Source organism: Caloenas nicobarica, chromosome 19, assembly GCF_036013445.1.
Source record: "Caloenas nicobarica isolate bCalNic1 chromosome 19, bCalNic1.hap1, whole genome shotgun sequence".
Classification (NCBI taxonomy): Eukaryota; Metazoa; Chordata; class Aves; order Columbiformes; family Columbidae; genus Caloenas; species Caloenas nicobarica.
This window is the reverse complement of record NC_088263.1, coordinates 8819830-8832725: the sequence shown is the minus strand read 5'-3', so window position 1 is coordinate 8832725 and position 12896 is coordinate 8819830. Positions and strand designations below refer to the sequence as shown.

Below are 12896 nucleotides of genomic sequence, written 5' to 3'. Positions count from 1 at the left end.
TCTCCAGTGCCAGACAAGAAGGATGGAGGATCATTATGTCAAAGCATAGACCCTGGGTTTCCCCAGGATTTGTGTGTTGATCCCTGAAATAACCCTGTGAGTGTAAAAGTTTGAGTGAGGAAAACAAAACACAGCATGGAACAATAGCTCACACCAGAAGGATCCAGCAAACTCGTAAAGTCTAAAGGAATGGAAGCTTCAAACTTTAAGCCCTGCTCATCTCTCACAGCTTCATTATTGCAGACACTAGGTTATTAAGCATAAGTCACACATCAAGTCCTATATTTAAAATGCACATTAAAAATACAATGTGTTACTATGGGTGTCCCATTACAGGAGGAAATGTGGAAAAATCCAAGTTCACTTCTACAAAAAACCCTCCTGTTTGTTTAGTCTGGGATCCAAGTTGTGGTTGTGCTTGTCCAAAGAGCAGAGGCAGAAATTTTTACAAATCCGATGCATTAATCCCTGAATCCTTTCTGAATCCTTAGAACAACAGCTGCTATGGACCACACGAAGTACATCTAGACAAGTCTCAGAATTTCCTCGTCTCCATACCCCTGTGCTTTCTGCAGCCTGGCAGGAACCATCTCTTGGCATCCTTTATTCTGAGTAGCACTGTGAAGAACACGTACTGATGATTTTTGTTTGTTTGTTTTTATCCCCATCCAGGTAATGACTAAAATGGTCCATAAACTGAATTATTTCCAGTGCTTCCCAGAGAAATTATCTCCTCGCTGCTATGAGTTCCAAATCACCTAAATGCCACCACCACTTCCAGACTTGGTTTCTCTGCCAAAACTGCTCGGAAGCCATCCAAATTCAAGAGGTTTTAAAGAATAAACCCAGTGCTAAGGCAATCATTGCTCTGCCACCCCATCATCTTTTACCTCTGCAAATACTAACTGGTCTTTGCAGAAATTAGAGCTTGGCAATTACTCAATTAGAAAATTTGGAGAAGTTAGCATTATTTTTTCTTTCTACCATTCAAATGGATCCAGCGCTATGACACACCTTTTATCCTGTTTGAAATCTTTTATCTAGGTTTGCACATTGAAACCTTAAAACCCATTTACCTTGCTATAAAGCTTTTGGGGATAACATAACGAGCTTTTTTCAAATTGCGTTTCTTGAAATGAACATCAAAAATGTCTGGTTTGATATTTTGATTAAGGTCCCCAAAGTCAATTTGCATGGAAAGATATGATATTTTGAATAACTGGGCAGAAAAGGACGAAAGTTCTCCATGCTGAGAATTGCAGGTGTGTTGGAGAAGAAAAAAAGTCTAAAAAATATTCTCCCTAACTATGCTGTTAGGCAACCTGAATCATAAAACAGCCTGCAAAGAAAAGAGGAGGTCCAAAAATCAGTGTGCAAAATACCGTGACTCTCCTGCGCTGATAAAAAGCTTCATTTAAATCACCTTTTAGTCTTCGCCTTTGAGAAGCGGTGCAGATATGAAGCCCTGGTATATGCATCTGGACAAGTAAAGCAAACTGTCTGATGAATAGCAGGTAGTGAACAAAATATATCTGTCCCCAGCTCCTGCTGTTCACAGGAGTCTTGCTGCCTCCTAAATCTCTGAATTGCTTCACTGGCTTTTATCACAGAGTTATTGGCCATAGTGAAACCCAAGCCCAGGGGAGCCCAGTGGCTACACCTGCCTCCAAAACCCCTCACACACAATTTCACTTGTGTGAAATAAAATCCTCTTTTAATTCCCCTTTGTAGGAGAATCAGAGTCTTCCCAAAACACAGGCAAGTGAACTTCAACAGCGACGGACACGTCCAGCTCTTGCAACAGCTCTGTGCAGGGATGCTAAAAACAACCATTCTGCACCAGACCAACATGATCATGTTTGGTCCCAGCCAGATTCGCTGGAGGAACCGGAGCAGCTGCCCAGCCCAGAGTCCTGCAGCCCTCTCCATCCAACGCTGCCTCTTTTGGAGCTGCTGGACCTGGATGGTTTGGACTCTTCTCACCCACAAGACACTTTGCTGAGAGCAGCTGAGCTTTCACAGGGAAAGCTTCACCATGTGTTTCCCTACCTGAACTTTCCTCCTCTTCTGTTTCCTTTTCCTAACAACTGAAGTGGCCCTGGAGCCTCTTACTTCCCCTTCCAATTTTTTTTTTTTTTTCTTTAAGGTCACACTATCCAATCTTTAATCCCTCTCTATTAGAAAGCTCAAGCTTGGCCAAAGATTTCTGGCTCTTTGTCAGGACACAGAAAAGCTCCCCATCCGTGGGTTCCCTCAGGTTGGCGCTCACTTCCTCAATACGCTGGAGCCTTTTCTGGTTCCCTCGGTGTCATTTTGGGCTGCACAACCTCCTCCTCCTCCCCATTTTTCATCCCCAGCTGGCCGGACCCATTTCTCCCCACGCCACCAGCTCCCCTCCCGCCTCGTTCCAGCTGCTCAGCTCTTCGCTTGGACGCTTTCCCCGACACCTTTTCATCCAAGCTTCCAGGTCCAACTCCAAAGAAGTCGGCCAGCTTTTGCTGTCTCTTTTGCCACCCTCCAGCGCCTCCCAGAAAGCCGGGAGTTTTTTGACAGTCCCGTAACTGAGTAAATCTTCTCCATTTGAGGAGGAACCACAAAACTTTGCCGAGTCCCATCCCACCTCCCAAGAAACATTATCCCACTATCAACTCTCCTTGCTGAAGCTCCAGGATAATGAAAAATTTCCCCCATCTAGCCTAATTATTTCCTTGCATGGTGGACTATACAGCACGCAGCTGTATGGCAATTATCTCAGTCTCATCTAAGGATGAGTCCAACATCCTTTTATCTGAGCACCGACACAAAAAGCAAGAACTGGGCAAGTCTTAAGGATAGAAGAGTCTCAACATATTTCAGTTGAAGTGTATTAAAGTGTAAATAAAAATGTAATTGCTCCAACAATCAGCTGTGGGTTCTGGACTGATCTCATCCTTGAGCAGATCCGTGCATGAAGCAGAGGGGCTCTCTGGGGAATGCAGCAGTTGGAAATCAAAGGTCTATCTCAACATTGAAACTTTTTTTTAAATTACAATCTTAAAAACATAAAGACTCTATTCAGTGGGAATGACAAAATGAAAAATATTGATGTTTTCCATCAAATCAACATTTTAAGGATTTATATTAATGGCTTTGAAATAAAATGCTTTTACTCAGATTTTAAACACCAGCCCTCATTTTTCTTTTTGTCAGACAAGCACTTCACATGGGGAAATGCAGATGTCAATATGAACAGATTTTTCCAGGGGAATAATCCTTAACCAAATTCTAAATATGTGTTTCACACCCTGAAATATCTGGAGTGAAAATATTTTACAAGAAACTTCCTCTTCCAACAGCTGCCCAAACCACTTACAGATTTACCATATGGATGGTTCACATCTCCTTTGCTCTCAAGGCTATGAAATATCAGAATTCATTAAAAAAAAAAAAGCAAACGGAAAAAGCATTCATTAAAATTACATCGGTCTCGTTGTAGGTGATGACGGTACTTGTGGGGAGTTCGGCTTCCACGGCATTTTCAGTGAGCCCGCCCTGGGGATCTACTTCTTCATTGTAGTTGACATCTTCATAGGGCAGAGGCGTGAAGTACTCTTCGTTAATGGTCTCATAATTGTACTCATCCACGAGAGGATCATCCACCGTTGCATCCCCTTCCGTCTGCTTGCCGGGGTCCCCTCCACCGGGTGACGGCGTGGGAGCAGGATGGTCCTATTACAGAAATAAACCACCAGAATCAGAGAAACAAAACCAAAATTCTGCAGCAGTCTCCACCTCCCCCCTCTATCAAGGTGCCATTTATCAACCGCAGCTTTGCCAGGACCCCGTGTCGGTACCTCTTTGGTTTCGGGTCTCTCTCCAGCAGCCACTTCAGGAGGGCTGGGTTTAGTGGTGGGTGCTTCTGGCTTTACGGCTTCATCAACATCTTCGTAGTAGGGATACTCGTAGTAGTAGGTGTCACCTTCTCCCTCCCCGTCGGTGTACTGCAAAGAGAAGGGAAGCAGAAAATGAGCTGACAGAACCCAAGCGCACCCCTGCCAGCTCTGTTAGACGTTATTTCATGTCAAAAGGGCCATGCCGTGATGCAGATCCATACAGTGAAATCCTTCCCTTCCTCTTGTTTGTAAACCTGTGAAGCTTCCCCAAGAGCCGGGCTTTGGGCAGCTTTGGCCACGGCTGTGACTTGAGGAGGTTCCAAAACCATCTCTCCGTCCTGTGGCACATTCTCCCTTATCAGAGAGGAGGGACCTACCCCGCAGCAATTCCATCACCCGCGATGATGCAATTAAAAAAAGAAAACCCATTATTATTTTTTTAACCTCAGATTGTTGAGACCTCCCAGGTCACACATCTGGCTTTTTCAGAGAGGGGAAGAAAACACTCGAATCCCGCAGCCATTCTGAGAAGCAGGGATGCTATTTCACTCATCCGACCGCACCGACAGCATCTGTGCTAATTCCCATCTGCCCGCGGCCCACAGGCAAAAGGGCTTTGAAAACCAGATATTTTCAGCGTTTTCCACAAGGCGTCAGTCGTTCTTCAAAACGAAATACAAACAAAACGTTTGGTTACAGGCGGGCATGGCAAATTTCTTTGCCAGTCCATCACTCTCACGGGCAGCAGCCGCTGGCGCATGGAAGAGTTATTCTTACACGGAGCAACACAGCCCTAAGACAAGCCAGCCCTTGTTGAACTGCTGGCTCCTAAAGAAGAGTTTTATTTTCCTACTACTACATATTTTGACTATACTGAAGTCTATTTTATTTTACTTATTTATCGTTTCTCCAGAAGTGCTGGCAGAGCGGTTGCAGCACTTCCCCGGGGCTGGGCGGCTCTGCCTCGCCTGCCAGCACCGCTCTGCTCCCCAAAGCCCCGCTAGGCTCAGCTTTTTAATCCAGTCCCAAGGCTAAGCTGGAGTGGGTCGATGGCATCACAGCTTTGTGGAGATTCAGCAGGAGCCCACGGATCCGAGACCAGCTGAAAGCAAGAGCGCATGGACCGGTAAATCAGACCAAGAGAGCAGCCAAGATGCTGTGAGCAGCTGAGGATGCCGGACACTTTAATTGCTGTGAGCTGAGCCTGAGACCTCTTAAAAAAGTGTACAATTCAGGTGATGTTCTTCTGGAAACAGGCCATATACAGACATTTCCAGTTGAGCGACAGAAATTTAAAGGTATCCTGCAGTCTTTTTTCTTTCTTCTTAAAAGATATGAGGCTAATTTTTTGTAGAAGAAATATTGAGCACAGCTCCTTAAACAGATGAGCCAGGAGCATTTCTGCCAAAATAGAACTCAAATGTCAAATACATGGGTAAAAATGTTTCCCATCCCTTTAACACCTGTTGTTTCAAAGAATATTGAAAAGGCCTGTTTAATCTCTTTACAAGTTCAACAGTAAAATTTGAAATTTAGAAACAGGTGCCTGTTTTGGACGAGATTCGACCTGCTGGGGAAGGTCAGTATTTCACACTCTGCTCACGTCTCTCCTGCAAGTGTTTAAGCTCCAGGTAAATACTCATTTCTAGTCTCTGGAAACTGGAGGAAAGCAGAAAGGAAGGGAAACTCCTGAGGGCAAGAGCCAAGGCCAGAACCTGCAAATCCTAAAGCAAAGCTCAGTCTCAGCCCACGACTTACAGATGAGTCTCAGGGAAGGTGAACGGGAGGAAGAAGCCGAGTGTGTTTGTAACCACGGCGCGGAGCTGGATGCTGCTGCCCCAAATACATCCCGAAACCCTGCGAGAGACTTACGTATTCGTCCTGGTTGGGGTCCTGGGACTGGGGGGCGTCGGGGACGGCGGTGTCGCAGTCGGGGCTGTAGTGCTCGCAGTAATCGTGGGCTGCTCGGGGGTCCGCCACGATCAGGAGCTGCTGGATGTCACCCTGCGAGGGAAGAAAGCCAGAGGGTCAGGGAGATGGACGGTGCACGTGGAGCCACCAGCCTGAGACTGCAGTCGAGGGGATACAATGCCATCAAGAAATAAAAGCACTTGGTAGGACCATATCCGTGACGTGGGCACATCACCTAAGACGAACCAGGCAAAATCCCTCCTTGTCCAGGGCCAGGTCAAGCAGCTGCTTATCTCGGGTCGCTCTGCGAGGTGTGAAGCCACCGTGCTTCACGCCTGGTCCCCAACGCACCTTCCCAAGAGATAACAGCACCTGCAGAGATGTCACCCCCGCGCCTACAGTCCAACAGCACTGCCAGCCCCAGGCAAGGCAAGCGTGGTAAAAATAAAAGCGCTCTATGCACCCCAAATCAGCAGTGTCCTCCAGATAATAAAATCCTTTCCTGCCCAGTCCTGCGCAGCTCTGCAGGGCTCTGGAGTTGCCCTGCCCAGTCCAAAAAGCTGTTTATTAACCTCAAAACTTCCCAGCTTCTCTTATCCCACCAGCTGATCTCATAAAAGACATCACCCCTCCCTTCTACATCCTGCCTCACCTTAATTTTCCCCCCACGACAGTGTGGCAGATGTAGAGATTAGAAACGCATCTGATAATCAGAAAAATATCAAAGAGGGAAGGGGATTACAGTGGTTTATTAAAAAGCCGGTGCAGGGGCTGAGGCTGCTCACTACATAGTGGATGAAGCCCAATGAGCCACAGCCCAAAGGTCAGAGCACAAATTGCTCTTTAGTTCCCTGAAGAACCACCGCACTGCTTAACCATAATGCCAAAAATCAGTAGACAGTTACATAAGACAAGACTTTAGTACTTGGATGATTAGAGCTGATACTTTAATTAGTAGGAAAAAATATCTTATTTAATAATAGAAATGCATGGCTAAGCCACCAGGGAGAAAAAAAAAAAAAAAAAAAGGAGCTTTATAGAAAACTGGGAGGATGACTTGGGCATGTAATAGGAACCAGAAGCTCTGAGCAGAGCCTGGCCAGACCAGCAAACAGCTCCGTGGAAAACCAAAGAATATTTTTGAAATCACGGGCCAAATCTGCCTCACGCACACAAGCTGCGCTCACTCCAACCACGGGTGCCGCTGGGTCCATGGGGAGCTCAGCATCCCATGAACACATCCCATCAGCTTCACCATAGAATAGGTGTTCTTTCTGGTTTTGGCAGAGATGCCCTGTGAAAAGAGGCTGCAAGGACCGTGCGGACCTGGCACATCCCGCCCTGCTCCGAGGGGCAGCTCGTGGCTGCCGGGGATTCCCTCCTGCCTTTCCAGGTTATCGCATCCACCTCCACTCACCGTAACATCTGGGCATCTCAGATGCTACGCAAACTACCCTAAAATTGACCACTGATTTAAACTTAGTCGTGTTCCCTGTGAATAACCTTTACAAAATTAAAAGAAAGGTCTGCAAAGTAGTTTTCAATTTCCTATTTTAAGAAAGATGTCTTTCCTTTATTTTTTTTTTTTGATAAATCCACAGAGCAGTTCTGTCATTCCTGTTCTAGCTTGCCTTTCCTTTTCTCTCCATCAATGCAGCCACCAGCTCTGGCCACCGCGTGACAACGGGACCCGCAAAGGGAACTCTGCCATGGTGTGACCAAGGGGACATCGCCCAGCCCTGAGCGGAGACTTGCAGGAATTTGGGGGTGTTATGGTGTTACTCACACCACGTATCATCCCTGTCTCCAAATGCTGTCCAGAGCAACAAACCAGGTTGCCCCTTCGGAGCTCCCTCCAGTGGAAGATGCCCAACCTGGCCAAGGCAATTTGCTTAAAGTTGATGACGTGAAGATCCTTCCAGCTGCTATTTCTGCCCACAGGACCTCAACCGCCCCATCCTTCATTGACACCTGAGTTAAGCCATTTCTGCCCTTCTCTCAGTGGGGTGGTTAAAGCTCCCCGCTTTCCATAGGGTTATGGGGAGTGTCTGGCGCTGTTGGGACAAGCTGAAATAAAACAGCCATAAAAACAGACTTAGTACTTGTCTCTGAGAGGCAAGGAAGGCAGGCTGAAAGCTTTTTCTTCCTGATAAGGTCGGATTTACACCTCAAGGAGAGCTGACAGCCTGCATCCTATAAGTGAGCAGCACTATAACTGTTTCCTCGAGGAAAAGATAAAGCAAAGAAAGGCATGTTGGCTAAACACAGTGCAAAAGGTTAAGCGGAAGAGAATTTGCTAAAGCTGAGTTTGCTTTTAGTCCCAGCTGATGGTAGCTCTTGAGCTACGCACGGGGAGAAATCCTGGCTTGATCCCCCCATTTCCCTGCAGCACAACAGGAGCAGAGCATCCTCCGAGGCTGACGGCTCGAGGCATGGGCAGCACCTTTGAGCACATGGAAGAGCATCTCCTGCAAGTGCCAGAGGCTCCAGTCTCAGGACCCCAAAAGAAACCCCAACCCCGCTCGACACAGCAAAGGACATTGTCAGGCCTGTGGGTGCTGCTGAGCGAGGAGGGGAGGGTTGAAAACCTGAGAAAAAAATCAGCGCGTAACCGGATAAATTTGGTACACAAAGGGTGCCAGGAAAAAGTGTGAGCCGCATCAGAGAGCTCCTTCGGAGCTCAACGCTTCATGAGCATCACTCAACATACCTACTATTTTCCCCATTTCCTTTTCAAACCCAATCAATCACCCTACCCCAGCAAAGTTCACCCTTTTCTTCTTGTTCCAGCAGCAGCGTGCAAAATCAGAAGGAAAACCAACGCACCCGATTTTGGAGGAATGAGAGCCCCAGGGAGCATCTGAGCAGCTCAGTGCTGGGAGAAGGAGGAATGCTCCCAGGGTTGCTGGACCATTCATCTTTGTTTCATTAACAACAAGCGCACAGCACTGGTGGACACCCTGTGTTAACACTTGTAAAAAGCAGACAGGAGTAAAACCTTGTTAGCAAGATTCCCAGTCAACTGACCTCATCCCTCTGTGCAAAACAATAAAATGGGCTAATTTACCCTGTAATAAAAAGCCCCACTATCTGAACTTCACAAAAGATGCACAAAGCTCTGCTGTCAAGAGCCCCATTTCTTTGATTTAAAAAGCCGACTTTAAATAGAGCAAGCTGGGCTGGGAGGTTTGTGAGTCTTTTGTGTCCTCTCAAGTGTGTTGCCGCTAATAAATCGCACCAAGAGATATCTGCCCCCAGACCCCCGGCTCCGCTCCCCTTCCTCACTCAAATATCTGTTTGTTTCGCTGTTCTGGTTACACGAAACACCCAAGCCCCTCTCCTTCCTATGTCAGCATCTGCTTTTTTCAGCAAGAGCAGCGATAAGGAAGATACTATTCATTTCCACCCCTCCTCCAAACATATGAACCAGCTACGGATTTTCCATGAAGCCTTTGCAAGAAAGAGAACTTACAATTATACTAAGAGAGCGGTTTAAAGACTTCACCAGCCAAGTCATTCAGGTTTGTTGGTTTTTTTTTTTAAGACTTATTTTCAAGTGAAGAGGTATCTAAGTCAGGGAGGCAAGTCAATAATTCACTGGTGTTGGTTCCAAAAAGTCCCCTGCACAGCGTGCTCCAGCCCCAGCCACCCGTGCAGATGGTGGGTAAAATCCTCTTCTGGCATGTGAACAAGTTGGGCACATCTGGTCACACGGGGCTCCAGAAAGTGCTCCAGTAACTGGGGTACTTCACACAGATGAAAGGCATAGTTGCACTTTCCCAGTTTGACTAACAAATTTGAAGTGGAGAATAAAAAAGGTCAAATTTTGCCTCAAAATAACCAATATTTCATCCATCAGAAGAGCCACTTTTTAAAAAGGGAAATAAATCACATTTTGACCTTTATTCTAGAGCTTCCCATGAAGAGGAAGAAGCAGGAGAGCACATTTATGAAAAGGATTGTGAATTGCAAGGCTTTTATTTGCTCCACCAAACAGATGTAACTGGTAACTGTTGGGACCAGTAAGAATCTGCCTGACATTTATGGTAAAGCCATTTATGCCTGATGACTCATTTGCTTTATGGATTAAGTTCCATCAAGCCAGTTTAATTCAACTCCCCAGCCAGCTCCCAGACAAGACTGGAAAAGCTCTTCTGGAGCATTTTTTAACACTTATTCTATATGTGTGCAAAAAATGTCACATCACTTCCAATGACATCAACTTCAGTAACTTGGAGAAATCGCTGTGGTTCAACAAAACAAACAGCTGGCGAGGATAATCGGAGTGACTTCATCTGGCATTGGCAGCAGCTCCATAAATACTGGGATTCTTCTGGGCTCTCAGTGCAACACACCAATAATTAACTGGACTGTTTTACTGCCTTACCCCAGGAGTCGTAGAGACTCTTAACATCCAGAAGAATAAATACTGCTTGATGTGCCTTTTTTAAACTCCTACATTTAAATCGGATAAACCACAGGCCCAGAATATATTATACAATTGTACTGTCCACAAAAAATATCTTAAAAACTATTGGAAGCAATTAGGACATCGCTGAGTTTTATGATGACAAACTCACTGGCTCTATAAATGCAAACCCAGCCAGGTGGCTTAAGAGTGGCAGAATAAACTACAAGCTTAGAAATCCCAGCCACCAGCGAGCTCCCAAAAAAACTAATCCCTGTCTTAGAGACGACCTGCCAGCCCTCAGATGTTCCACTTGATAAAACCTGTCACCAGCACTTGCCCATCTCTCTAAGGACACGGCGGCTGCGCTGGCCCAGGGCTCTGAGACGTTCCTTGTCTGTGCGTGCTGGAGTACAAGTGGTATTGGAGAAGCTGGCGAAGAAGCTCTGGGTCACTCCTTGCTTCCCTTCTCATCATGCTCGTCGTCATGCAGTGAGAGCCCAAGTCAGAGGTACCATAACCACTCAGAGCATCGGTGCATCCCTGGCTGGAGTGGCGTCATCCCAGAGCCCCTCGTTCAAACGCAGCTGCTCCAGAAAAGCAGCCAAACAGCAGCCACAGGGTCAGACAAAGCCTCATCACCCCCACTGTCCCCTGCCCTGAACCCCTCTTGCTGGCCAGCCATAGGGAAGGGTGAGCTCACCAGACAGAGCAACTGGTACCTAATGAGCATCCTTTGGGCTTCCAAAAATTACGCATTACAAAATGCGAAGGCAATAGTTGAAGGTCTGGCTTTAACAAAAAAAAAAAAAAAAAAAAAGCCTCGACTCACACGCAATCATGAGTCAGCTACAAAGAGCTGGTGGTTTGGATGAACCCGCCGCGGATGTTTGCTCCCCCGTCCTGCGCAGAGGGGCTGCGGGAACGGACGGGGCAGCTTTGCTGCGAGACCTCAGCTATTTCCCTTCTCGGGCGCCAGGCACCACACGAACAGCTCCCTCCCAGCTTAGATAGGAGCCTCCTCTGAGCCCTGTTTAGACAAAACAGGTTTAATTACACAGAAAAGGGATAGACCTTTCACTAGAACCAAATATGGCTTCAAAGAAAAACCTCTTAAGGGCTGGTAATAGTTACTCTTTCTCACTGCATCTCCATCTGGGAGAGGATGTACCCTAAGAAATCCTGTTCTCACAACACATTATCCTAGTCCTGCATCCCCCCACAAAGATAAGCTGTTAGCATTTCTGATATTAACCTTACAGAACACTAACAAGAGTAATTATTTGAACAGCCCACATGCCTCTTCCCCTGACCACAGCAACACGAAAATAACCCCTTTGGCTCAAAGGTAATTAACCTCCCCAGTAATTTTCAGGCTTTATTTTACAATCCCAGGGAGGAACCCAATTTCCTATCACACGGGGATCCATTAACTCGCTGTTAGCCTTGGCTTTGAAGAAGCGGGGTCCCCTGCTCTGTGCCTCTTCCCCATCCCCTGCTCCCTTCTGTCCTCAGCACCCAGCCCAGCTCCGATGGATGGAAACACAGCCGGGCAACGCGACATTGTGCTTCCTCCATCCATAACTGCTGCATTCTCAGGTCAGCTGCTCTGTGGCTTCTATGACTATGAAAAGAGGCTTTTTGGAGCGTTCGTGTTTTGTACGGGCTTGCAGAGGCTGTGACGTGCTGTAGGTCTGTCGGGGTAATATTGCAATACAAGTTATGAGCAGTTTAGCAACGATTCGTTACTGGAAGGGAAGGACAAGCGATTCTCTAAGAGGAGAACAAAAGCCAGATGGCTTTGCTAATTCTGGAAAGCTCTCCTGAAGAAGCTGTCACTCCGCCAATACCCAAATACCAGTCAAGGACTCAAGTCGCTAGCAAAGCAGGAGACACGAATACGAGCTTGATTTCCAGGCAGCTACTTCCCCCCATCCCCAGCTCTCATAACCACACAACGTCAATAACACCCGGCCCTAATGTAAACACTCCGCAGCAGCAGCTGAGCACCCTCTGCACTCACCAGAGCAAATGCAAAGCCAGGGCTTATGCCAAAGTCCTTTTTGTTTAAGTGACAACGCAGAGCTAATTCCCAAAGACAATATACACAGTATTCAGCAGCAGTATGGATTATTTACACAACATCGCTTTACAGGCAACAGACGGACCCATACACCATTCATTCTAGTTTCCTATTTACAAGGGGTGAAAGATTTTTTTTTTTTGCCTTTCCAAATGACTGAGTTTGTCAGACCCATTAATCATTGCTAACTTCTTTCTACTGCTTTCCCTGGAATCCTCACCAAATCCTGGCAGCCCAGAGCCCCTTTGCTCATCCAGTCCCACGTAACATCTCTACGATCGCCCCTTCCTCAGCCCTCTGCCACCCCCGTCCACTTAACCATCACATCCTGCCCCAAGAGCTGCTCACACAGTGGCTGGCAATGCCCTGAAAAGAACAGAACAGGGACAAGATGAAAAACGTGACCAAGTTCATAGGGTTGTTTAACGATGGGGCAAGAGCCCAAAGCTCCAGACTCACCAATTGGACCAACACAGCCCCATCCTCCCTGCACCAGCTCCCCATCCCTTTGCTGCCAACACTGATTCATCCCCAGGCACTTTGCCTAACTGAAACCTCTATTCTTTCAGAAAAGACATCTAATCACCAGTTTGAAGATCCCAAAAAGCTCTGGGGCTGCTTT

The 12896-nt window shown here is 46.8% G+C and overlaps 1 protein-coding gene across 2 annotated transcripts in view; it reads right to left on the bottom strand.

Annotated features, from left to right (window-relative positions):
- The window catches only part of COL5A1 (collagen type V alpha 1 chain), a 140456-nt gene that overhangs the window by 72669 nt on the left and 54891 nt on the right, over positions 1-12896 (bottom strand). For both annotated transcript variants that reach the window (XM_065648716.1, XM_065648717.1), the window contains exons 5-7: positions 5745-5876; positions 3834-3980; positions 3460-3708 (exon numbers count right to left, since the gene is read on the bottom strand). In XM_065648716.1, the coding sequence (XP_065504788.1) occupies positions 3460-3708; positions 3834-3980; positions 5745-5876 (528 nt within the window). The remainder of the gene's footprint in view (positions 1-3459; positions 3709-3833; positions 3981-5744; positions 5877-12896) is intronic.